Source organism: Genypterus blacodes, unplaced genomic scaffold (genome assembly GCF_046128005.1).
Source record: "Genypterus blacodes isolate CSIRO-AG114 ecotype Tasmania unplaced genomic scaffold, CSIRO-AGI_Gbla_v1 ptg000039l_1, whole genome shotgun sequence".
Lineage (NCBI taxonomy): Eukaryota > Metazoa > Chordata > Actinopteri > Ophidiiformes > Ophidiidae > Genypterus > Genypterus blacodes.
The window spans coordinates 7,041,483-7,067,500 of NW_027466852.1; the positions used below are offsets into that span (position 1 = coordinate 7,041,483).

Consider the following 26,018-nt stretch of genomic DNA (forward strand, 5'->3'; position numbering starts at 1 on the left):
TTCTGAGCTTATCTACAATTTGAGCTGTGTTAAAAACAGAAAGAGGAATCCAATTAAAATGAAATAAATGTTACCTTTGCATTAAACTTATTCTGTCAAAGGGAGATAATAGTTTTTCCACTGTTGTGTCATATTGACAAGCAGAAAACGCCCAATATTTTTTGTGGTGTCTGCCTGGGAAAAGTAATTGACAATCAGAAGCATATTATGGTCTTTAACTCTTTGTTCAGTCTGGCGTTGTATTACAAACTGATTTTTAAACACACTCAATCTTAGCAACCTTGACAGCATAAGCATAATGTGAAGCAGCAATGCCTGTCCAAATAAGCTCCAGATTAGTAGTAGAAATCATACACCACTGATTTACTGACAAACATGTCCCATTGAATGATTATTTGATTGATTAAGATGTCTTAAGAACTAATGGAGTTACTGGAGAGGACTGAATAACAAGCAGGCCATTCTGTCACTAATATAAGCAGGGAAATAGTTTCAGTCACCATTTGTTTGTGGAAGCGGTGTAAAAAATACAGTTTAACCTACATTTGTGGTTCTCAAACTTTTCGAACAAAGTATTAAGTACCACGCAAGAGTGATGCAAAACATCAAAGTAGCACCTCACCAACAAGAAACCCCTCATGCATACATGTGTGCTGTACTGACTTTGAGAAGTACAGCGAGGAAAGTTACTGACACACACAGAATATGAATTTCCTCATGAGCCCTTTTGTGTTTGTGAGTGGTTTACCAAATTTAATAGTTGGACAAATCACAGGAGTCACCAGGGAGAACTTCAAGTACCACTGCTGGTTAATGTAACCTACATTAAATACTATATTAAACACGCAGTGCACCTAACTGAGTGCTACAGGGTCGTACCATTATCTTTAACAAAATGAATATACAGTATCTCAGAGCTATTGAAATATTCTGCACACCTTTAAACACTATTGCGTCATACAGTATCTGCATCAGTTAATGTTTACTTTGTTTTGTTCTGGGGAAAAAAAGTGTATTGTTCCCATCTCCCAGCTATACTTAAAACACTTCTGAAGAAATAATTATTACTTTGAAGCCTTTATGTTGCAGAATGACCCCTATTTTTAAACTCTTCCGCAGCTTTGTTGTTTACGTGATGTAGTCTTAATTAAAGGGAATATCAAAGGAAGACGTCCTTGTTATGTCCATGTTACGAATTCTGCACAGTATGTTCTCACTCCGTGGCTACTGTGGCCCGTTGACCTCTGTGATGTTCTCCGGATTCTCATCAGAATGAATTTCAGGCAATTAACAGTGACACAGAGTATAAACCACAAAGATCTGCCAATGTTAAAAAAAAAGAAAGAAGGAATAAGTGAAACCAACTGATCTGGTCAGCTTCCACGCCGTCAGTCCCTCACGACTTTTGGGTTTGACCTTATGCCAAGCAGTGACCTTTCATGGAACATAGTTGTGCCACAGTAGAAATGCTGAAATGCACACAGCACTGCAAACAATTGTGTTTTTTTGTTTTTTTGTTAGTGTTTGATACCAGCACTTGTTTCTCTGGAACAATCACATAGCAACCATTAATGTCTCATACATTTGTGAAAGCCTTTCTAAACCATCTTTAGCCACAAACTTGTTTTGTAACCAGATTCATAGAACTTAAAACCTTTTCCCCTTGTATTCCACATGCATATTCTGCATAATTACTTTGCGTGTCCCAGATCTTCACATCTTCATTACATCTCAGGTCAGTCTTTCCATTTCTGTACACTCGCTGTAGAATCCAGCATTTGCAATTAAATTCCAGAGGTGCGCGGGCTCTGGATACATCATGCCTACATCAACTACAGGTTTAAATGAAGAACAGAGAACATATTTGTGTATATCTGTAGCTTGTCTGACCTTTTTTTCATCGGAATTCTTTGTTGTGCTCCTGCTACATCTGTAATTGGTTTAATCGCATAGCTGACTATGGAAGGTCTTCATTTGTGTGTTACTACAATAAGTTCTCATTTTCCAGCTTTCCTGTCCTGTTGCTTCTATCAATTTGAATAAAGCAGTGAGAGCAGGAATAAGATTGGTTGAATGATTTGGTTCCAGCTGTTATGATATGATTGTGGGACTGCGGGGTAAACACTCATCAAATCTTGAATTTATGGCGCTCACACAGCATCGGCACAGTGCTCCAACAGCTCTCTGCTGATGTGGCGCACTAGAACCCACGAGAGGAAGACGCAGGAGACTGGAATGTGCTTTGAGTTGATGAGGTCCATATTGCTTGCACAGCAGCTCAACATTCAGCCACAAACAAGACAGACACTTGATCTTGGCTCAGAGGCTAGTGTCTGATGGTGCTGAAAGATTATTTGCAGTCCCTTGTTGGCAATTGGCCTTCACAACTGTGTGCAATAACAATTACCTGGAATGGTTTGATGTACATTTAAATTCATGCTATCGGGAAGGAAAGAATGGTGGCAAAAAAAGGAATACATTATGAAAATGAAAATGTGTTACGTGATTGTTATTCACAAATATTCCAGTGTCTTTTAACAAAGTTGTGCTATGTGAACGTATTTGACTCATTTCCAGCATACGCAAACAATCTACACACACATCCATGTTCGTAAAACATAAGAAAATACAACCATCAAATACTCAGGATTTCAATTTATGTGTGAAGTGTTTCTTCTCGGGGAGAGTTTCATATTTTAATTGAGTTAGCAGATGAATTCCCTCTCTCAGTAGCCTTCAAAGCCTTTTGTGTCTCAATTCATTATGCCCAGATGCAATGAGAACTTTGGCTGTTTTACAGGGAAAATGTCAGACGTCCGTGCAGTGAGAAAGAGGCAACAGCTGAATAACTTGATCGCCATGGTTATGGAAATAGCCAGACCTGGGTATACCATTGTGGATTTCTGCAGCGGAGGGGTATGTGTATGCGTTCGCTAACCCAACCCAACCATTCATCTCATGTATTCAGCACTGTGTTTGACCATGGCTGCATCAGATTGCAACTCGATTAGTGATGACCTTACAGGAACAATTTCTCTCTGTTTTCTGCTTATGCATCACTGGGTGCTATACACACATATTCTGGTAATTGTCCTTTTGAAAATGCAAGCTCAGAGCCGTAGCACTGCATGGCCAAAGGGTCAACCCTTGTTGGTAAAGGGGAGCATTAATCGTAACTCTATTGTTACCCTCTGATCCGTGCTGTTTCCTGTTGTGAATATTAAGCGTTCCTCTCATCATTTTGTTGTCTCTCAGGGCCATGTTGGGATTGTTCTGGCTCACACACTTCCAGATTGCCAGGTAATGTGTTTATGTGGTTGCCTTTCTCTAATACCGTACTGCTGACAGGATTAGTTTATGAACTAGAAGGGCAGTTTTTAGGGCGCCAAAGCCAAAAGAAGTAAAGGCAAATTTGTCTTACTCTAATGATATACTGGCCTAAAACAACTGGAATTAATAAAGATGCGTTAAAACCATTTGCATGCATGGAATCGGTGTCATCGCAGCGACACATTGAATGTTCTGCCCTATTTGCTCCTAGACAGTAACTCCAGTAACCGGACCCAGTGGCAGCTGTTGGTTAGAAATTTCAGCAATGTCGAATGACATCACAGATCATGAAGTCACATTAAAAACATAGTCCATGAACGCACCAGCACAGCCCCACATGGCTCATTGTCTGTATATTTCTTGAGCCCAATTCATCATCACACACAGGGTCTCAAAGGGCCACAACAGGCCCACAACAGGCCCACAACAACAAACGGCTCCGGATGCAGCCCGGAGGTCTCTGAGGAATAACTCCCAGAAAATGACTGCCTAAGTTTGGGGGGAAGCAGTTCAAAGAGAACCGTAGGTGTGAGACAAGAAAATACAAAGAACAGATTTAACAATACAGCCAAAGATAAACAGCACATGTGTGGTTAACTGCTATATGACAGTAAGAGAATCAGTTGCTGTGCCCCATCCTGTGGTCTGCACTCACACTGGGCTCCTGGTTTACACCCACAGACCTCACTCGGCCTCACTCAAACCGTAGCAATGCTCACCTGTAGTAATCAACCAAACTGCACACACATAGCTCCACGTATAACCAAAACACCACTGCATTGCTTTTGTTTTGACACGTGAGTTGCTTTATATTTGAGCCAGATAGACAGTCCATGTAAATAAACGCCGTGTGTATGTTTCAAGTGTCATGCCAACTATCAAATAATGAAAACACAGGGGGAAAAAAGTGAACTTGCTTTTCTCCCGACTAATTGCTAATTAAGTATATTTGCTCAGACAAAGTAAACAAGAGCTCTAGCCAGCAGGTCATTTGTCACTTGTCATGCTGTACTGCTGGTGCTTTTTAATTATAAGCCTAAATTAGCTGACTGCCAACTTTTGCTCCCCTTTTTTTTTTACGGTTTATTTGGGGGCTGTTTTTATTCATTTTCTATTTTCCCTGTTATAATTCATTGTGACTGTTTCTGAAATCGGTGTCTATTGTGACAGGTTGCTAGCAGTGATGGTGTGTTGATGCGTGAGGTGGGATGGGGCCTTCTCTCTGTATTCCAGGTCATCCTCATAGAAAACAAGGAGGAGTCCCTGGTCAGGGCCAAGAGTCGCTGTGATGAGCTGGGTGTGGCAAACATCGGCTTCATTCAAGCCAATCTGGACTACTTCACCGGCCCCTTTCAGGTTGGGGTGAGTATCATGAGACTGTAATGTATTCCTCTTCATTGGTTAATGATCCATACACTCAGACGGCAACAACATTAGAGAGTTACAATAGAAACATAAACAGTTTTTAATGTATGTAAAAACACAAAGAAATAGGTAAAAAAAAAAATAATAATTACCAGAATCAAAATGACATTTCAGCAAAACACTAAACATAATGAAACAGCAGTAATTCCACTTGTTATTCTTAATTTTCTTACTGTTTTGTGTTCATTTATTATATAACCACATCTGCTTAAATCTGTAATTTTCCAATTACACAATGACTTTCTAAAAAATAAAAGACCATTAAAACAAGCAATAAAGTATGATGCCCAAACTGCAGGATACAAAATATTGTTCTCAGCAGATAACAGAGGATAACCATCCACATTTCTGTGTTATTCAATAGCATAGATTTACATAATATATGCATATTTTTTGGAGGTGATAAACAAAGCAATGATAACAAAATCAGAATTTTCTTCTCTCCTGGGCAGGTTTTTACTGCAAGTTGTCCACATGTGGCATTTTAGGTTTTAATCTGTTTTTGAGACGACCACACTAGCTTGTCACTTCACGTGGAGATTCGTGTAATTTTAGCAATATTTTCGACAAACTGAAAATGCCAATGTGCAATTATCTTTTGCCCGAGCAGGCATTTCATTTCCTGAAGGGTATCTATTAACCAGAATCCTTTTCAGGGCTTTGCACTTCATTCAAACACAACACTTAACTGTCCCCATCTCTCATTATTAGAAAGCCAAAGGATATTTACCCACAAAGATGAAGATCAAAGGTGCAGTCAGGGTTAAAATGCTTTTGCATGAGAAATATTGATGTATTTGTTTGCTGTTCAAATGGACTTTCTAAAGACAAGCTCTCCGAGCCCGGTGTTGGCACCTCAGCTGTAATCTTTGGTCATGCTCCTTATAAAAGCATATTCCCTATATTTCCTGTCACTTCAATTTATACACAGCCACCTTGGCAAAGAACACAATGTTCTTAATTCATCCCACATTCTGCCGTAGATGCCAGTGCTTCAGATTTGCCTTCGTATTGAACAAACTCAATGATCTTGACTAAAGCCCGAGTTGCTTTTAGCTCAGATTTTCCAGTTGTGAATAAACGTCTGCGACAAAACCCCCAGCTCACAGCCAGATCTTTGCCTGTATCCATCCACCAAAATCATTGAATCCCAGTCTTCCATCTGTCCCCGAAGCACCAGCATTTTCAGGCATGTTTGAAACATTTCGCAACGGTTCTGAGATGCTCTTGCCGTTTGAGCTGACCTCCTGCACGTCACATCCAAAGAACAGGAATGAGCAATAGCCAATGGCAGCATGAGAGAAGGTGGAAGCAACAAAACCTCCAGTACAACTCCTCCACAATCTGACTATCTATTTTTTCCTTTCCTTCCTGCACAAAATAACATACACACTACTTAAACTGCAAGCAGCTCCCTTTAATTAGGCTCCATTTTGTTAAATCATAGTGACGTCTTGCGTCTCTTAACTTCTCATTTGCAGTTCCGTGTGCTTTCCCTTTCTAAATTAGGTTTTGTAAGCACTGATTTCAAACGTTGTTTTTCTCCTACTAGTGACAGCTCTTGTAATTTGTGCATATTGTTTGCATACTCATATAAAGTGTGCTCCACAATATTGTCTAGACACATGATTACAGGAAATGTTGCTGTTCCACAAATCTGCTCAGCTACCTGCTGCGGCTGAAGTTTACTAGTTTGCATCCGCAGAGACAAAATACGTACAGATGGGTGACAAATAAAGGAAAAGCCAACATAAATGGTCTTAGTAAGGTGCTGGGCCATAATGAGCCACCAGGACATTTTCAGCTCACCTCAGCATTAATTGTGCAGGTTTCTGGATGTTTCCTGCCGACTCTTTCATTGGTAGTGAATTACCTCTTTGCTTTGGTCCTTATCAGTCAGTTATCCTTTATGTGGAGTATGTGGAGTCTCCTCCTTTTTGTGCCACAGCCTAGTTTCAGTGAACCAGCTCTGCCAGTAGCCTTACGTTCCCTCTCTGTGGGACAAACAGGAATCTATATGCACCCGCTGCAATTAGAAGCTGCTATTGTTCCTGCCTCAGCAGCCCGCTGAGACCTGTTCCACTTGGCCAGAAACAAACAATGCTGAATACTCCTTTTTACAATATGTGGGTGTATTTTGTAACATACGTAGCCCGAAGATGTACACACACACACACACACACAAACAACGGGAAATGATTCACCGATTTCTCATTATATATATATATAGAGCGATTTATTTATGATGACGTTTGCAATGCTTGCGATGTTTCTGCATGACACTGATGTTTCTACCTGTAGGTGCCACCCGTCAACACACACACACACTTTGAGCCTGCTTTGTGTTATACAAGAAGCCATTTTTAGTCACAATCATTTAATCAGGTTAATTACGTTGAGGTGTCTCTACTCTTAGCCGGTGCTCTGCTCTCTCTGTCTGCCACATGGAGCAGTTGTTAGAGCGGCACTGGAGCGAGTCTCTACATATCGGTGTGTGTCGCCTCCTGTCACTATTCGACCTCACAGGTTGTAAAGCTCGGAGTTGATGAATTTTATCGGATGCAGTTCTGCTCAAGGCTCTCAGTGTTTGCAATTGATTCTTGCTGTTGACTCCTTATGTTCAGGCTCTCTTCGGCCATCTCTCACTCTCAGTAAAGTCTCATTCATGATGCCGGTTAAGCCTTCTCCTTACTCTTATTCCTTATTTTGAGATTTCTTTTGTAATGAGTCTATTTTATCACCAGGTATACATCATCTGGGTTTGTATCCTCGTTTGATGGGAGCATGAATCTGACAAGTAGAAAGGGTCTTAAAGGCGCTGCCCATGAATCATGCCGCACACTTCAGCCTTTGCAGCAGGTTTCTGTCTCAGTTGCTGTTAAATTGGGAGAGGGAAGTAATTATAAGGAAAAGAATAAGATGGAAGCCCCATTATGTTCTACATTATTGAGAGAAAGAAAAGAACAATTCAATGGTTTTCTACTCCCCAAAAGATGTAGAAATATAATTTGATAGTTGTTATGTCATGTCATATAAAGTCATGGTCTCCTCTTCTATGAAATGGCTTTTGTAAATGTTAACATCACAACTTACAAAAAACTGGCAGTGACCTAGTTTGGGCGTACTTCTTCAGAAATCGGTCAGGTTTATAAAAAAAAAAAAAAAAAAAAACTATCACTCACAGTATTGTTTAAAACAGACTAAATACAGAATCTTATTTTATAATTTTTATAAACATGAGGAATGGGAAAACTACTTCAAAATGTGTGTCAAAACATCAGGATATGTATTTAACTTTGGATCTGTGCCGTTCTTTTAGCTCTATCTCTGTTTGAGGCCTTAGAATATAAAATGTAATCAGGATTTACTGTAGCATGACTAATGTACAACATTAAGTAGCTGGGGAAGCATGATACCCTCGCTTTAATTATTTTGCTTTAGATAAGAAGCTTCAGATTTGTGTGTGTGTGTGTGTGTGTTTGTGTGTGTGTATGGGTGAATCATCATCCTCCCATCTTTGATACTGAGTTTTCCTCTAATCTGTCTAATGACTTGCTTGCATGCTTGCGAATACGATCTGCTTCTTTGATGCCTGGAGTCAGACCCGGGTAGAAAAATGCAACGTTAATTTGAGACGAGGCCACGCAGGTAATTGATGTTAATGACACGGGTTGATCTTTCATCGGCACGTTCTTCTTCATCACTTTACATCAAAATCAGCGCACATCTTTTCATCGAAATAAAATATGAAATGAATGAAATATTTGCTGCTAAACATCTCGAGAAATTAGTTGAGGTTGACACACCGAACACACGGTGCCGTGTCTCCAATTACTCACTGACACACAGGGGTTCAACCTGATTAAACCACAGCTTTCGCACGACCCTTGACGTTGATGATGAATGGATCTGACAGCACTGTGGGACATTATGTGACGGGCACCAATGCCGCTTTAGAATTTTGTGTCAATGTAAAGGCACGCTGAGGCCATCACTACCTTGATTCACTTTACAACAATCTGGCAGAGGTCGCCCGCTTCTGAGTCTACATCCATTCACTCTTATATTTCAAATCAGCTGTACTGACATCATCTGAGCGACGCATTGGTGTTACTGTTGATGCATGTTTCCATCCTCCTCGGTAATGGTCCGCAACACCATTTAATATGATCCCTGTTGACGTTTGATGTATATTAAGATCGACTACAGCCCGATAAGTACAAAAGAAACCAGTTTGAGAGAGTTGATCCTGCCAAGCTGAGAGATTTGGGTGAATTCATGAGTAGCTTTGGCCATGTTCCGGATGTCTTTATCGCTCCCGTCCTTTGGATGCTACAGACAGTCTTGCGTTCCGGTCCTGGCAAGGGTCTAAACGCCTGCTCTGTGGCATTGTTGTCAAGGCAACATACAGTAGATTCAGACTCACAGACGCCAAGTGACAGCTTCTTGGAAGACGACAGCGGCTGGTTGAGTTGATCGGGCTGTTTGTATCAGGCATGTTTCAGCGGAAAAAGCCCACGTTTCGAATGTTTATTCATTTTCTTTGGATCATTAACAGGAAATCTATTTCACTGAGATGGGATTGAGAGGAAATAATCAATTTTCCCCCCATGCTTCAGTTATGAAAGTCATTGCATCTGACACCTGGTAATGTGTTTTAGAGTGTGGATTGGTTGGAGGAGCCTGTTGGAATACAGATGGGCTGTATATGGAGTCTTTCTTCCATTTCCATCATGCAGCATGTGACCACTGCAGTGCTAATGTACAGCTGGGTGTCCATCTCCACGCACAGTTTACTCACTCAACAGGAATCCTGGTGCAGTCGTGCCTCAGCTCCAGAAGCACTGATACGTTTTGTTTACTCTCAACTCCTCCACGCTGCACTTGAGAGAATAGCTGTGTTTAATAGCAGCAGCCTTTATTAAGTAATCAGCAGTATTGACAACATGCTTTAAGGAGGTTTGCATCATTCCTTAATACAAGAAGGCAATCAGCAATGAATCAGCATAGACTTAGACTTCTCTTCTCTCTCTCTCTCCCTCCCTTTCTCCCCTTCCCCCTTTCTCCCTTCAGGTTGCCCTCCATGCATGCGGGGTTGCGACAGACATGGTGCTGGAGCATTGCGTCCAGGCAGGAGCAGCCTTCGTCATCAGTCCCTGTTGCTACGGCTTTGTCCAGAACACAATCAAGTTCACGTTCCCCAGGAGGTTTGTAAACGCTCGCTGTAGCCCAGTCCACTGTCATGTCTCCGGGGTTTTTCTGCTCTCACGCCTTTAAAAATGTTGACTCTGACTCTGTTAGTTTCCTTTTAGACCCATACCCATTTTGGCGGTTCTCTTCCCACTCTTATCCATTTTTGTTCCAGTCTCTCTTTGCTGCCCTCGCTCCACACTTATACTCTCCTTCGCTCTCATACACATATGGTGTATTTTATCTGTGGCTTCTGTTTGTTCTTCCCCTGGCTTTCATTCTCGCCACAGTCTGCCCTCGACGCATTCAATCTGGGCCCAGTTCTTTTAGCAGCAGAGAACAGCGGCTTTCTGCTCCAGGATATGACCACCTGCAGGCAGAAATGCTGTGTTTCTACAAAGTACTTTCTTTGATTTATTAAGTAGGGAGAATTAACAGTTTGCTGGTTGAATCTAATTGGAAGAAACAAGCAATTAGGGAGAAGTAGCTAGTATTTGTGCTGTTACTTTGGCAGTGGTCGATGATTGTACTGTAATAGGGGAAATATTTGGGATACTGGAGAGCTACATTCCACAGCTACGTTCATCCATATAGGCCACGCCCATTTGCACTGCCATTTAGATTTCTTTTTACAATTTTGAGTCATTTGTCTTTTACATATCTCTGGGTCATGACAGACTCTCTGTCTTATGATATTCACTCTGGTTTCGCTTCGCTTGGCTGCCAAAGATGAATGAATGACGACTGGAACCAAACATGGTTGACACGCGCACTTGGTTCTTGACCTTATGGTGGCGCTATAACAACAGCGCTCACGTTCATTTTGACAGTAACTTTGGAACCTGACAAAAGTTTGTTGGTTTGCCTGTTTGTCTGGTTTCCATCTATTTATTGTTGGAAAACTCTTCATGCTACAGTTGTCAGATGGCTGCAGTCTATTGAAACACCTGGGGAGCACATTGTCGTCTAAATGACCTACACTTCTCTCTTAGTTCCTTTTCAGCCTGAAAATGTTGCAACCAGACTAATTGTAACATCTGACAGGTGCAAGTTAGAATTTTTGTGAATGTATGATGAGATTTAAAGGTCATTTATGGTTTGCTCCTGACTTCAAGCCTGAAATCCTCCACGTGATTCTTCTCTTCTTCTTTATGTTATATTCTCATAACGCATAAATTGAAACTTGCTTTAACTTTTTTCATAGTTGTATTCTTTGTCCTTTATTATTGAAGTCATTATTATTTCATCCTTTTTCTGATTTTATAGGAGCACATTATTGTATTTAGTCTGTGTTTATATGATCAATATTTTAGGTTGTGGTTTAACCTTTGGTTAGATTGTTTCACCAGTAAGTCAACCGGTAACATGACGTTAAGCATAAACCCTGTTTCCATGGTTACCTGAGTTTCAGCATGGATTTAGAAGGCTGTAAGTAAGCTGTTGGACCTATGGTTAAGATCTCTGAATATGAGACTTTAATGGACACGAACCCGAAAACCAATCAGAGAGAAAAGAAGAAGCTTTCTGTAGCCTGATGTGACTGATCATTAAATATTTGTTCTTTACTCGCTTAGTTTCATTTCCTCACTTCTGCTAATCCAACATTTCACACCTCGTAACGCCTCATAAAAGATTTAAGAGTGATGAGAAAAGCGTCTCTGCAGCTGCACAGACAGTTCCTGGAGGGCAGTGGTACTATAAGTGTGAGTGTGAGGGGCCCGTGCACCTGACTGTGTCAATCTTCATCCCCCTGCCTTTTAGCGTTTCCCCCTCAGGTCGAGTTCCACACACTCTTGTGGATATTCTGCAGGTGTAGACATTCCAGGCAGTTCCCAGGTTTTTATGAGCTGCGAAACTGCTCATTTCCCCGCCCCGACGGTGCTTTCAGTAGGACGCGTTAAACTCTAGAGTTCTCTCAACATTACCCGTCTGGCCTCTGACCCCTGCCCTTCTCTGGGCCGCGTTGACTTTTAATTAGCTTCCAGCTTCATAACAATTCTCTGGCAAACTTGAACCATTATAAACAAGCCGACATCATTCCCTTGAGAGCGAACTCCACGCTTTATATGGAAGCTCCTCTCCATGAAAGAAACACTTCTGTTTTGGAGGACATTAATGTTTGACTTTTCTTCTGTTTTGTTTAGTATTAGATTGTCTGATTATGTATTCACCTCCTTTGTTTGCAAATTTTCCCCCAAAGAAAATCTCTTTGCCTGACCTCTGCAAGACAACCCAGGAGATATTACATTTTTGGAAAAAACTCCCACATCTGAATGATTGAAACGTAACAAAATGTCGTCTGTTTCTGCTTCATTTCACAGCCAAAAGTTCTGCGAGACTCTGACTTATAAGGTATGTGATTAAATTCCTCTGTTGCATTTATTATTCATTTTCACTGAGACAAATATCAAGCAGAGAGTAAGTCTCTGAACTAAAGCTGAAGCACAGTCCTAGTTAAAGTTCTTATGCAAATAGCAAGACACCGCCTCCTTCAACGGTCATTGCTTATATTAGAACATGTAGCTTGTTAGACTCTTACATGAGACACATTGAAACCACTGAAACTGCAGCCTGCTCAGATCCTTCGGCTTTGGGAAGGAGCTGATCTAAATGAACTGTGCGGCAGTTTCCATGGAGTGGATTTGTACACATAGCTTGTATCATCAAGAAAACACAATGACAAACCAGCAGAAGCTCCGAGGCTCTCTAAGCCGGACAAAGTAAAAATGTACATGTACGTTTTGTTTATTCCCTTCTTATCTTCCTGCTCGCTCCTCTTGTTTCTCGGCTCTCGCTTGTCCTCTTTTAAATTTTTTTTCCATATCTTATTGCACATTCAAATAAAATTGCTAGTCTCATCAGGTCCTCCAGTTCTTTTTAGTGTCCCAGGTATAAAGATTCTCCAGACAGTTGCGTGTTGGAGGCCCCACACACACACACACACACACACACACACACACACACACACACACACACACACACACACACACACACACACACACACACACACACACACACACACACACACTCTCCAGTCTCTCTAGCCCTTATCGCTCAGCACAGACTCAAGCCTGTTCTCTGGCAGGGCCCATCCCATAATGATGAATGGGACCTGTCAGTGCCCCGGGGGGAGAATCTGTGCAAAAGTTGCTGTAGGTCTCAGTGATGGCAACCTCAACCGCTGACATGTCACAACATCGGACCACTTCTACCTTCTCCCTCCATGAGAGGGAAAGGTGATTTTTGTTTTTTTTACCCCAAAAATGCTTTTCTCACTTTGATCCACAGATTGTATTAGATCATATATAATTCAAAAGGCACTTGGCAGCTGTTCTGTGTTATTGATCCATCTCACTTTTAGCATCTGGCCAAAATATCAATGAGTAAAAGAATTGACACCTGCCATCGTTGCCGTCTTCAAACCTACGCCTATGCACGTCTAGCTGCACAGCAAGAGAAATCTATATTCTGTTTAAAGAAACAGACACAATATCTACCACTTAGAACATTTCTTCTCCAAACCCCCCTATGGCTTTGCTTTCACCAATCTTGTCTGGTAATGACCGTTTATTTGCATGGAGTATGCAGAACCCCGCTGTGCACTGTGGCTCCACACTCCATCCCCCTGCCTGCTCTTACAGAAATTAATGCTGTATTGCTTTTTTCTTTAGTGGACCGTAGTTGTCCTTCTTAAGCTAGTTAAACAGACTGACAGCACATTGACAAATGTGTGTATCGCTGGAATAAAGGCCTAATGGTGTGAGATATTGGTGTTCAGCACTAACTTTAAGCACCTACTCTTGTGGCCTTGCATTCAGTCGACCCCTTTGGAGTGAGGAATGGAATCAATTAAAGTGGGAGCAGGTTAGAAATGACTAACTGCTCCCCTGAGTCTCTTGTTCTATGAACCGTAGCAGCGTGATACAGGACAGAAAAAAACTTGTCCTTTGCTTAGGGTTGAATTCCTGTGAGATCTCTTAGACTTTTAGAGATTACACAGGGATGATGCAATGCAAAGAATTATGGTGTTTTGCCGACTTAAAACTTTCCACAGAAAAACTTTAGCCCTCAGGTTTTGACCTCAGACGAAATCTTCCGTCTTCTCTTGTTACCTGTTTTGTTGCATCCGCCTTGCCTACTGTTGCATCTGATCAGCTAGTCTGGTCTAGCAATACTGGAATTAAGACGTGAAACCGCCCACAGAGAAAACATATCACTTTTGGCACCACCAGAACCCCGGGTAAAGAGATATCGCTCAAACTGAACGCTGTAGTCTTCAGTGCTGTTATTTAAACTTGCAGGGTCGAGTTTACACACGTATTGTCTGTTCTTTGTTTCAGGAGCACATGATCCTCTGCCGCTTTGCAGACCAAACCGCCGTGCAGCTCCCACCTGAAAGGCGACACATAGGTACCAAGTCACCTACTTTCCCTGTTACTTTATATGTCTGATACGTCCGGGCGGAAGATTTATATATATTGAGCCATTACAAAACCATGGGATGCATCAGTAACACACATTTATTGTCTAAAACAGGACAACAAAGGCATTTTTTTGTTGTGGATTTGTGTGGTCTTATTTATCATGCAGAACAGTGAGATGGATGAGCAGACACCATGAAATGCCCTTTTTTGCGATAAGTGAACAGTTATAATCCGTGCAGTATCTGTACTGTAAGACTATTTTCCGCCTATTGTCGTATTTTTAAGGGTGCAAAATACAAAACAAGGGCCGACAAGACGACTTGAAGTGAACATAGACGTCAGATTGGGAGTATTTTGTCAGAGGGAATCCTTCAGGCTTCACTGTGCACCGATTCATTATGTGGAGGGCTCTCTCCACCCTGATGGCCCTCAAAGCTTATCAAAGCTTCCGTCCGTATGTGAGCAAGCTCCCCCGACGCCTCGTCGGTGCAAAGCCCTTTCATACGCACCTGACACCACCTGTCACAGACGCTGGTTAACAGGGCTGCACCTCCTCCGTTAACACGTCCACCTGTGTTTGATCCCGTCCCTCCAGAGCCCCGTAAAGTGCCCGCCAGGCCGTGTCGCACACCAAAGAGAGAATTTGTCTTTGTCTGCCGCCTGATAACTGGCTGCTAAGCTGTATAAGGCATCTGTAGTGTATTTTCAAAGGGCATTTTAATCATCATCATCATATTGTGACATTCTGAGTGTGTAAATGACCAGCGTAGTGACACACACTAACGCAAGGAACAAACTGAAGATGGTCGCACATATTTCTGCTATTTTGACCTCATCTTTTGTTGATCGTCTGTTTTACGCTTGATAACATTAATCCTCTGTTCTTGGACCCCTCCAGGTAAGCAGTGCATGGGCTTAGTGGACTTGGATCGCTCCTGGGCAGCGGAAACACACGGGTACTCGGTGCAGGTGATGACAATGGAGCCCGAGAGCTGCACGCCAAAGAACAACATGCTGGTTGGAACGCCAGAGCGGCCGCCACAGAAGAACCAAAAGGAGGCTCCAGTGTATAATTAGGACTGCGTGGACCTGTGAGATGCAGAGTGTTCCTCAGCGTGGTCAGTGTTTGATGAAGCACCACGTCTCCTGGCGGTGGGGAGACAATGCTAAGAATAAAACGGTTTTATATCCACATTCATCACTTACTTTTTTATTTATTTATTTCTCTAAAAATACAAAAATCAAGCTTTTCGGAAGGAACAATCGTAGGTAGAGTCGCAAGTCCCGATCTCTCTCTCTCTCTCTCTCTCTTGTGTCTCGCAGCTCTTTACAAAGCCCGCAACAGCAAGCCAACCCATAACAACGTGTGATTAGGTACAAACTCCCTAAAATAAATCCTTAAAGTGTTCAGAAGACAATGTAACAAACCGGGGAGAGAGGCAATTAAAAGAGATCCACAGCCAGGTGTGCAATGGGAGGTTAAGACGGGGAAACAGGCAATTACAAAGAAAACAAACGTGTAAATGTAACAATAGTGGGAATATAATGCATCAGTGGGACTGTGATCCGGCAACAGAGCCCAACAACGCAGTAAATCAAAAGTAAGAGTCACTCTGTAATGTCCTCCAGACGGAAACTATATGAAACGGCGTTTTGAGTGGGCCTCCATTTTTTTGTGAAGCGTCGATTTCAGCTCCACTCTTCAGTTAAATGTGTTCACTTACCGAGCACAAAGAGCTGAGGGCCTCTCACCGACTGCAAGCGCTATGTCTGCAACTTTGCCTAAACTGTGTGATCAAGCTGCCTGCACAAACAAAAGCAGCAGGAATTGCACGCTCGTATAGCGAATCAAACGCCACACGCTGTTTGCAGAGACTAGATGCTTTTCGACTCAACCTTCACGCTATTCTAAGGGAGGAATTCGCTGCTAAAGAATTCATCAGCACTTGTTGATCTTAGGTATCCTCATTATCTTCCATTCTCTCTCTCTCTCTCTCTCTGAGTGTGTGGGTGTAGAGAAGAGGAGAAATGTGATTTAAAGCCACATCACAACAGGTCAAATATAGCATTTATCACGGTTGGAGGGAGACTGATTATTCCTTATAGAGAATGAACGTGAATATCTTATGCATCCCATATACATGCGACGGCAATGAATATTTTATGACGCCGGTGAAAAGGTCAGTCTGCTCGATGAGATGTTCTGTGTTCTGAGCCCGGTAGCTGGAAATCTCAAAATGGCCTCCCCCTTTGCCCACGCTGTGGACGCACGCATGCAGCGAAGGCCCCTAAGCTTTCAGCCTGGCAGGTGAAGCCGGTCATCTATTTCTGTGAAAAATCCTCTCCTGACACCTTGACTGTGTATTGTATTTGCTTGAGGAATGGGGGGGGGGGGGGGGGGGTAGAGCCGGGTTATGTGCTCACTGAGGGGATGGACGTGAAGACGCAGGCTTTTCCGATGTTCAGCTCATCGGAATTCAGTCGGCGGAGTCAATCTATCCCGAGGTGAATGGCCACAGATGCAGCTCCTTCCAAGGACTGGAATCATTTCAAAAGGCAACGTCTGACTCCCCAGCTTAAGCTTCCTTTGCTCTCAACGAGCGTAAGAGAAATGCATGCCAGCACAAAGGAGGGGAGGTAATAGGTCGGGGACTTGTTACGCGTTTGCAGGAGAGATGGAGCGATGGAGAGATGTTAATGTGTGGAGTCGGTTACCTCCACCCAGCATCTTTAGATTCACCGAAGTTAGAAGATTCAACAAACTGCTTTGTTTATATAAGACGGTTGAGATATCTGCAGTCATTTCTATGTAAATGACTTCTTGCTGTTGTGTTTATTAGGAATCAGCTTGGATGATGAAGCAGCATATAACCTATGAAAGGTCATTTTAGGATCCCGGCACAGTGTCAGTGAAGCCGCTAATGTCAGTAATAAAACTTGAATGCAGTTATGCGTGTTGTAATAAACTAAATGACTTCAACACAAACCGACAACAAGTGAGCTTCAACAGCAACAAGTGCTTCGGAGCAAAACGGAGCCTGTAACTAAGCAAGCGGTCACACAGTCAACTGCCTAACCGCTCTTTTTACCCAGCACCCAGTGATTGAACTATTATGAAATCACAGCTTTGGACTTAAATATACAAGTAGATTGCATTTAGGCATCAAGAGCCCTCGGTGCAATCAACAGCAGTGTGTGCCGTGCAGCTTTTATGTGACTTAATTTGTTACAGCAGCAAACCTCTACCAGGGAATAATGGAGCTTTAATTGTTTTATTAACTGCCATGATTCTGTAATTAAAGTTCAGCTCTCCTTGGTATTCTTGACAACATGTTTTCCATAGCGTTTCACCGACTCATTACTCTCAGATCATGGCAGGTTGTCTGTGACGATTCATTGCTTCATATTTGAGCTCTTTGTCTGTTTGAATTGGTTTTTCCCTTGAAGAAACATCTATTTATGTGACCTTAGTTCACTATAACAAGTTCAAACCCCGGTGCCCTCACCCATTAAAAGCTGTCTCTTGTATATTTCCAATAATGAGCTTTAACCATGATTACACAAACCCAAATGAAGAAGTTATTATCCACACAACTTCCCCCAACTTCTCCTTTTCCATCATTGTCAGATCAGTTGCCAGGTTAATTTCGCTCTTTACATTCTTTGTTTGTTTTCTGCGTCTATCTGCTATTGAATGTTTTAAGCCTCACTTTGGGAATGATATCTTTAATTTTATTGACATTATCATCTGAGGATCTCATTAGCTTTTGAAAACACAGCAGTATTGTTGGTAAGGAGGAGAGATTTGGCTTATTTCTGCTGCATTACATTACTCCATTGAATTCAGACATCTAACACTCAGGTTGTGAATATTAGGTGAAAACACACACGTGGTCAATCACCTGCTCTCCACAGGTGAAACCCCCCCCCCCCCACTCCCATTTTATTACCAAGCTGTTTGCAGGAAGTTCCACTGCAAACACTGCACAGAAATCATGTTCAAACATTAAGCTCATTCTCCTTTACCAAAAGTTTTTAACTGGAGCCTTCGCTTTCTATTGACTTCTATCTGGAGAAATATTGACTTGGATTCTTCAGGCAGAAGTCTGTCAGAACAGAAGAGATGAATCTGCTTCCCGGGCCAATTCGCCAGACTTTGAATGTGAAGAGTTGAGGCAGAATGCAAACATAATATCCCCCTAAAGCAGAAACCTGACACAACATTAAAAGCAGATTTACATCAAAATGTGGAATAATCTGTGGAATCCTTTTTAATGGAGTTTCGAGTTCTGTGATACAAAAGCTGAAAGAAATTTAGTTTGATGCTCAACTCAAACTCAAACTCACACACTTATAACGAGCGAGTCCGGCACAGAAATCCTTTGAATATTGAGTTAATTTCCACTGCAATGTCTTGGGAGTGTGACATTGGGTGGGTGTGTGTTTGTGCGTAGGTGTGTGTGTGTGAGCTCTACCTGGGTGGCCGATGCACCTGCGTGCCTCAGCAGGCTAACGCAATTAATTAAGGCATTTCGAAAGCACGCACACGCACACGCACGCACGCACGCTCGGCTCGGCTCGGCTCGGCTCATCTCACTCCGTGGTGCCAAGCCGTTGAGTGACTGAACTTCTGGGGGCAGAGAGAGAGAGAGAGGGAGAGAGAGAGGGAGGGAGGGAGGGAGAGAGGAAAAGCTGCGAGCTCCCTTCTACACCGGCAGAGTGCGTTCAGCTCCACACACACTCCACACACACACACACACACACACACACACACACCCGCGCGTAAACATCGGAGTCAGTACCGGTGTCTCCTCCTCAGTGCCGCACATGACCGGAGCTCTCTCTCGTACCTGTGCACCCTCGGCCGGCGTGCGTGGAAGCAACTCTGCCGTGGCTGTGGTCGCTCTTTCCCGCAGCTGATTGACAAACCCACCCCGCGGACACACACGGCGTGTTTTTTTTGGGATTACGGAGAGCTCTCGCAGCGTGGGCTCACACGGCTCCCACCCATCATGGAATTATGGATAAAGTTGTTGTTGTTGTGCGGCTGCTGTGTCGGAGCGAGTGCGGAGTTCGATGGCAGGTAAGCGCACATGTCTTCGCCAGCATCACCGCTCCGCTCGGTTTGTGCGTAAAAACTGCGCGTCTTCTAGATGAAATTGTTGTTTCAGCATCTCCAGCTTCAGTTAAGGCTAGTATACGCAATGGATCTATGGAACCAACTTCTTCTGTTGGACGGTAAATAGTTATAAAGCAGCCAAGGCGCGGTTAGTTTGGTGATGAAGTGATGTGAGCGCATGCTGCCCGGTGCTTCGTGTTCCAACATGAATCCGGTGAAGTATGTGGAAACGGGAGGAGTGGAGCTGTTCCAAACCCCCCCCCCCTAAAGAAAGCATGTAGGACATCTAAGATCTGACTATAGGTGCATCTGAATCACACAGGATGGATGAGAGAGAGACCTGCCTGTTGTTCTTTCGCTGCCTCACACACACACGCACACAGACAAACACACACACACACACACACACACACACACGCACGCACGCACGCACGCACACACAGGCGATCAAACTGTGCTGTTACTTAAGTCTAAAGCTTGAGGCAACGGAGACACAAAAAAAAAACATCCCTGGACATCTCTTATCTTTGCATCGGGTAGGTGGGACTGAAACTATGCAGACACTGTGTCTCATTCTGGGTTAGATTGTCTCATTCCGGGTTGCATTTCTGGGTGAAATGAGGCAGAAGTCCATCCAAACAGTCATTGAGTTACACAAACACAGCCACCCTGCCAGAGCTCCTATATGCAGCCAAGAATGTATTAGTTTTCCCTCGTGTATCTCTGTCAGACAGGCCCAGTCTGAGGCACCGTCCCCTCCTTTAGTTGCACAAAACCCTTTTCCAAGCAAATGAATAACTCTGAAAAACTAATTGTTATGGAAAATTGCGATCGAGTAACATTTAAGAAAAAAGCTTCGGACTGCAAATCCACCTGCCAGCCTTGATGGATTGTGACATGTGGAGAGTTGGTTCCATATGTGCTCAGAAGTATGTATGTAAGTGTGTACATGTGTTAGTGTGTGTGTGTGTGTGTATGTGTGTGTGTGTGTGTGGCTTCACGGAAAAACAAGTCTATCATTTGCCAGCTTATGCATATTTTTCTGTTATTTATTACAGATCCTCCATTCTGGTGGCCGTGGTTAATGCCCGTGTGACAGGCCGTGGTTTGACGAGATGACTCTGTCGTTGCCTTTGTGTAATGATCATTTACTCTGAGCTGGCAGCAGCATATTGTACATTATTAATATCTTTGCTGATGGAGTGGCTTGTCACGGTGGCCATAATTTGCCATTTTTTATGGCTCTGAACTTGCCCGGGCCTGATTCTTCGCTTCAGTATTAATTTATTGAGAGAATATCCCCCGAGACTGAGCACAAGCAAAAAAAGTCATTCATTACCTAGTGGCCCTTACTTATTGCCTGTTAGAAAGGGTTCCTAACAGGCGTATCCATCCACTTTTGAAGGCTCCTTCACAGGCGTCTGTGGTGAGATCACGTCGTTCTCCCTCACAGCAGCACGGAATACGCTTACCTGCGACTCTCCGGCTCCAAAAACCTCAGCAGCGCCGTCGCCTAGCCGCTTCTGCCCAGTGAAGGATAAAACACTGCCAATTTCCTGTCACGCAGTCTGACGCCTCTGTGCTCAGTTTATGCACTTGTCTCTGCACGGCAGACCCCTGCCAGAAATCAAACACAACAAACAGTGGATATTCTTCCCGTGATGTCACTAAGCTGCTGTAGTCCTTCTGGCCCGCCGAGCAGCGCATACCAGACCTCCTCAGTAATAATCCCAAACCATGGACTGATGCCAGATTGTGTTGGTGCTGGGATATCAGATCCACATTGGAGCGATTAAGAGTTCATATTGACTGTAAAAATAGTGCCCAAGATATTTGGTAGCTGTACAGTCAATATGAATAACAGAAGAGTGTAGCAACATCCTTATTATGAACCCATCCGCCTTCACTCTCTACCTGCTCTCTGCCCGGCAGGAATGGAGCACAGGCAGGGTGCCAGTCCATCACATATCGGCAGACACACTCATTCACACTCACATTTTTGGACTGTAGGAGTCCCAAAAAAGACATATAGAGGGTTTCAAGTGTAACTATGTCACACACTTGTTTAGAGTATTCCAGTAATACTGTCCAGCCCAACAACCAGCACTTATTCAGTTCAATTCCAAGCTTCGTAAACCATTTCTCTCGTTTTCACAAAGACAAACGTAAAGGTGTGCAGTTGAGTCGGCATCAAATTAATCAGCTGACTTCTCTTTCAATCAGTGTGTGGATGTTAGTAGTAGTAGTAGAAGTATGTAGATTAGTACCATGCATCCCCCAGCAGTCATGTTATAGGAGGTGCACCTGCTTATGTTAAACACAATGGTCAACAGACTTTGATAGGATGTTTGCTCAGATGTGTGTGAGAGAGAGAGGAAAGTGCATTAAGTGTGGCAAGGTCAGGTCTTGCTGGTTCCAGTCCTCCAGAGTCTTCTTTGTCCTACGAATCATTTAGCCTTGATGCATAATGTATTGGCCGCTTGATTTATCAGTTTGCGTGTTTAACTCGGGCTGCATGACAGACTTCAGCCTTGGCAGACCGCACACAGATCTGGAGCCTGGATGTTTCGTTTAAGAAGCTGGAGACCTGATGACTCTACAGATTCGTGCCTTCAGCTGAGCTTGGCAGGTTGGAGCAAGTCCTTCTTGCAAGATGCTACAAATGCAGCAATCAAAATGCGTGCCCATTTGGAAGTTCACTCCAATCACACCTAATGGATTTGTGTTAGTGTGTTATCATCGCTCTGTGTGAGAACTTTCCATGGCACAGGTTGTGACGGTACTCCCCAACTGAACAGAGCTCCTCTGTGCGGGATGGACGGATTCCTGCTTGCTGTCAGGCAGGGTGGGTTACCCAGCTCCGGATCCCTTAACAAAACAATAACACAGGGATGGTGTTCCCTCAGTGCATATCACCCGCTCAGCTTCTTCTAGGAGAACCTTGTTTGGTAGTCTGTGCTTGAGAAGAAGTGTCACACGCTATGTGTGAAGGGTAATAATTATCTGCTTGAGTTCCTTCGAGGCTTAGTGAAATTTAGGATTATTATTCAGAGCCCCGGGGTCATGAATCCACATATTATGCTTACGTCCATTTTGATTTGCCAGGATATAGTTCAGCAGAAAGTCACTGAGCTAAGAGGAAATATCTCAGATATGCTTTTCTCTTTGTGCAGCACAATAACTCCCACCGCTGACAGAGATTAGGCGCACTGTCCGGGTGTGTGTGTGTGTGTGTGTGTGTGTGTGTGTGTGTGTGAGAGAGAGAGAGAGAGAGAGAGAGAGAGAGAGAGAGAGAGAGAGAGAGAGAGAGAGAGAGAGAGAGAGAGAGAGAGAGAGAGAGAGAGAGAGAGAGAGAGAGAGAGAGAGAGAGAGAAGGGTTATTTATTAAGAAAAACATTTTAAATTCAATAATCTACTGTAAGGACTGTCTCCTGGCTTCTCTCAGTGCTCCATGCAGACCTCCTGACACGTCTCACCCACCAACCATCCACCAGCCTCTGCATGACTTTGTCTCATAGTTCATTTAGGTTATGTTCTTATTTTTGTTTTCATTAATATCCTCTGGACAAACAAAACAAACTTGCCCAGTTCTTGCCTGTGAACATGTAAGGCGTGTTGCTGTTTGTACCACACCAGATTAGATCAATCACTCTGGAGAAACTAGAAGGAACTCAGATTCATTCAACCACCTAAGTTTGATATTGTTTTTCGTTGTTCTTGTTAATTATCCACTGTGTCTGAATCTATTTTAGACATGGTTTTGTTTCGTTTCTTTCACTCACGGGGATTGACAAAACAATAAAATGCCACACGAGGGTGAGTTCAACTTTTCTGCGACTTGACAACAATCACAAAGATAGCAATGCAGAGTGAGTGACATTAGGTTGAATGCCAATGAGATCGCTTCACTTAATTAACACTGTTAAAGGTGATTTCTTTTTCCCCTTTTTTCTTCATTCAGAGTTGATTAACGGTTGCGACAGCTGAAGGCCTCCAAAGAGGTCAGATAGTCGCGGCAGAATTTCACGACTCACAAATCCTCCATCATAATCAGTTTGAGTAATAGAGATGGATAGATAGGAAATGCCACTGATAATACATCACAGGGACCTCAGCTGTAACCTGTCGCTTCCCTCTTCAATGGTAAAGTGGTTAATATTTTAATTTCAACTTACTTACGTGTTCCACACAATGTGAAACGTTTTAATTGTTTCATGTGACTTTGTTACAAGATTGCAGCCTATCGTATGTTATCTGCAGTGAGATAAATGATCTATGCTTGATCTAAACAGACAGCTCCCGTTTCTTCTTCTTCTTCTTTGATTCTGTTGTTATCGTTCCCATCTTAATCTTTGGATATTTCTCCTTCTTTCTCTCTCCTTTTTGGCCTCTCCGCTGTCTCTTTTGACATCATATGAAGACTATATATGAGTCACTCTTTGTAAAAGTACAAAAGTTTGTCCCGCTGCTGAGTTACAGTGACGTTTTGATGCAGAGGGTAGCCAGCTGCTGAGAGGAGGGAGCAGGGATAAACAGTAAATGCGTCAGACGAGCATACATCAAACACATCGCATACAGTTATGATACATGACGTGTTCAAACAGTGTGCGGTCTTTCGCTTTGCCGATTACAGTTTTGCAGCATTCATGACAGATTTTCTGGTATTTATGTTTGGCTGCTGATTGGAACGAGCTTTCATCCAAGGTTAAATGCTTTTTTGTTGTCGTCTGGACAGGTGCAGCAGAAAAATCTCTCCTTTTTGTCAAACGTGTGTCACATCTGTTATTATCTGTTATTATCTGTCATTATGTGTCATTATATGTGACGATTGCATCGTCAGCACATATAACAGCACATTGATGTGAGAGCATTAGTCTGTGCAGTACCAGCTGCAGCCAATGACAAAACTAACAGGATGTCTCCATTTTCCATTTTCTAAAAGGATAATTACTGCATTCATACTGATAAACAGATTGATGGACATGTTTGTTCTGCTGAGTGTTTACTGATGTCCATTAGGAAAAAGATTTGATCATTCCCTCCTGGCTTTGGGGAACAGTAAAGAACATATCCTTGTATTTAATGGTTTCATATGTTTATTGTGATGGACCTCAGGGTGAAGTGCTCTCCTGTCAGCTGAAAGGATCTTTCAACAAACAAACAAACAAACAAACTATTTGCCACTTACCAGATGGAAATGTCATTGAAACACTGGCCCCTTGTCTCATATATAACTCATTTCCCTCCTCATTCTGTATGTTAATGAATTGAATTTTATTTCAGTGGGCAGATAAATTAGTTTTTGTTATTTTTTCTAACAAGTGTAGTGTATTGTGGGACAGGAGGTGCCTTGTTTATGCATATGTGTGGGTGCATTTCTCCAGCAGTGATAGTGGCACCTCAACATGGATGCCAACGTCTTCTCTTCTCTTCTCTTCTCTTCTCTTCTCTTCTCTTCTCTTCTCTTCTCTTCTCTTCTCTTCTCTTCTCTTCTCTTCTCTTCACTTCTCTTCACTTCTCTTCACTTCTCCTCTTCTCTTCTCTTCTCTTCTCTTCTCTTCTCTTCTCTTCTCTTCTCTTCTCTTCTCTTCTCTTCTCTTCTCTTCTCTTCTCTCCTCTCCTCTCCTCTCCTCTACTTTCCTCTCCTTTGTGCTTCCTGTCACCTGTGCTGCGTGCATGGACTATCTCCTGCTTCACTGCCTTCCTGCCTTGCCAGGCAGCAGACAAACATTTTCCCTGGATCTGCCACTCTCACTTAGCATCTATCGCTTTTTTTCAATGAGGTGATTGGCAGTGGGGGCAGGCATTAGCATTTCCTCATCTTGGCAAAGAGACACTAACAGGCAGTGATAGCGGCGGAGCATGTGCCCCGAATACTAAGCAACAACCTCACGCTCTCATCAAGGCACAAGAGAAAACATCGTGGAAAATCATATGAAAGAGACATTCAGAAAGTTTGTTTTGTTACTGAATTAGAGTCTTTTGCTGCTTCTTTGCGCTCCTTGCACAAAACATTCTGACATCCCTTTTTTCACCGTCTGGGTTTGTGGTTTGTGCAATCATCTACACTGAGCTCCCATGCACTGACCTCTCATCATGATGTTAAAGTAGATTTTGGGTTGTGTGCAGTCGTTCAGCAATAAGGTTAGATAGTACATAAAGTTGGATTCAGACGTGTACATCTCCAGCTTTGCTCACTCCCGACACATCTATTTACAAGACTTTAGTTAATATCTCAGAGCTAAACTCTCAAAAGTATGCAGTCCGGTTTTTCAGCACAATCCTTAAATGGACTCATTCCTTCGCTTTTATTCTCTCCAGAAATATGCGGTGAGCCCGTGTACAGATAAAAAGGTAATCCACATCTGCTGGCTGCCAAGAGGCTGCTTCTTGCTCTGAGCAGAAATGAACACAGTGTAACAAAAACATCCAGCCCTAATTTTTGCAGAGGGATGGCTGTGCTTTGGAAACAACATTTGGATAAAAATAAATGACATCTAGCGTCTCTCTCAGTGATGACCTGTACTCAT

At 42.9% G+C, this 26,018-nt stretch overlaps 2 protein-coding genes across 3 annotated transcripts in view; both read left to right on the forward strand.

Annotated features, from left to right (window-relative positions):
• The window catches only part of gstcd (glutathione S-transferase, C-terminal domain containing), a 38,110-nt gene extending 20,065 nt beyond the window's left edge, over positions 1–18,045 (forward strand). The window contains exons 6-12 of the mRNA XM_076147988.1: positions 2,801–2,916; positions 3,256–3,300; positions 4,564–4,692; positions 9,829–9,962; positions 12,267–12,297; positions 14,286–14,355; positions 15,268–18,045. Of these exons, the coding sequence (XP_076004103.1) occupies positions 2,801–2,916; positions 3,256–3,300; positions 4,564–4,692; positions 9,829–9,962; positions 12,267–12,297; positions 14,286–14,355; positions 15,268–15,446 (704 nt within the window). The 3' untranslated portion in view covers positions 15,447–18,045. The remainder of the gene's footprint in view (positions 1–2,800; positions 2,917–3,255; positions 3,301–4,563; positions 4,693–9,828; positions 9,963–12,266; positions 12,298–14,285; positions 14,356–15,267) is intronic.
• Positions 18,046–19,085: 1,040 nt separating this feature from the next.
• npnta (nephronectin a) overlaps positions 19,086–26,018 on the forward strand; it is a 38,787-nt gene continuing 31,854 nt past the window's right edge. For both annotated transcript variants that reach the window (XM_076147914.1, XM_076147915.1), the window contains exon 1: positions 19,086–19,452. In XM_076147914.1, the coding sequence (XP_076004029.1) occupies positions 19,382–19,452 (71 nt within the window). In that variant the 5' untranslated portion in view covers positions 19,086–19,381. The remainder of the gene's footprint in view (positions 19,453–26,018) is intronic.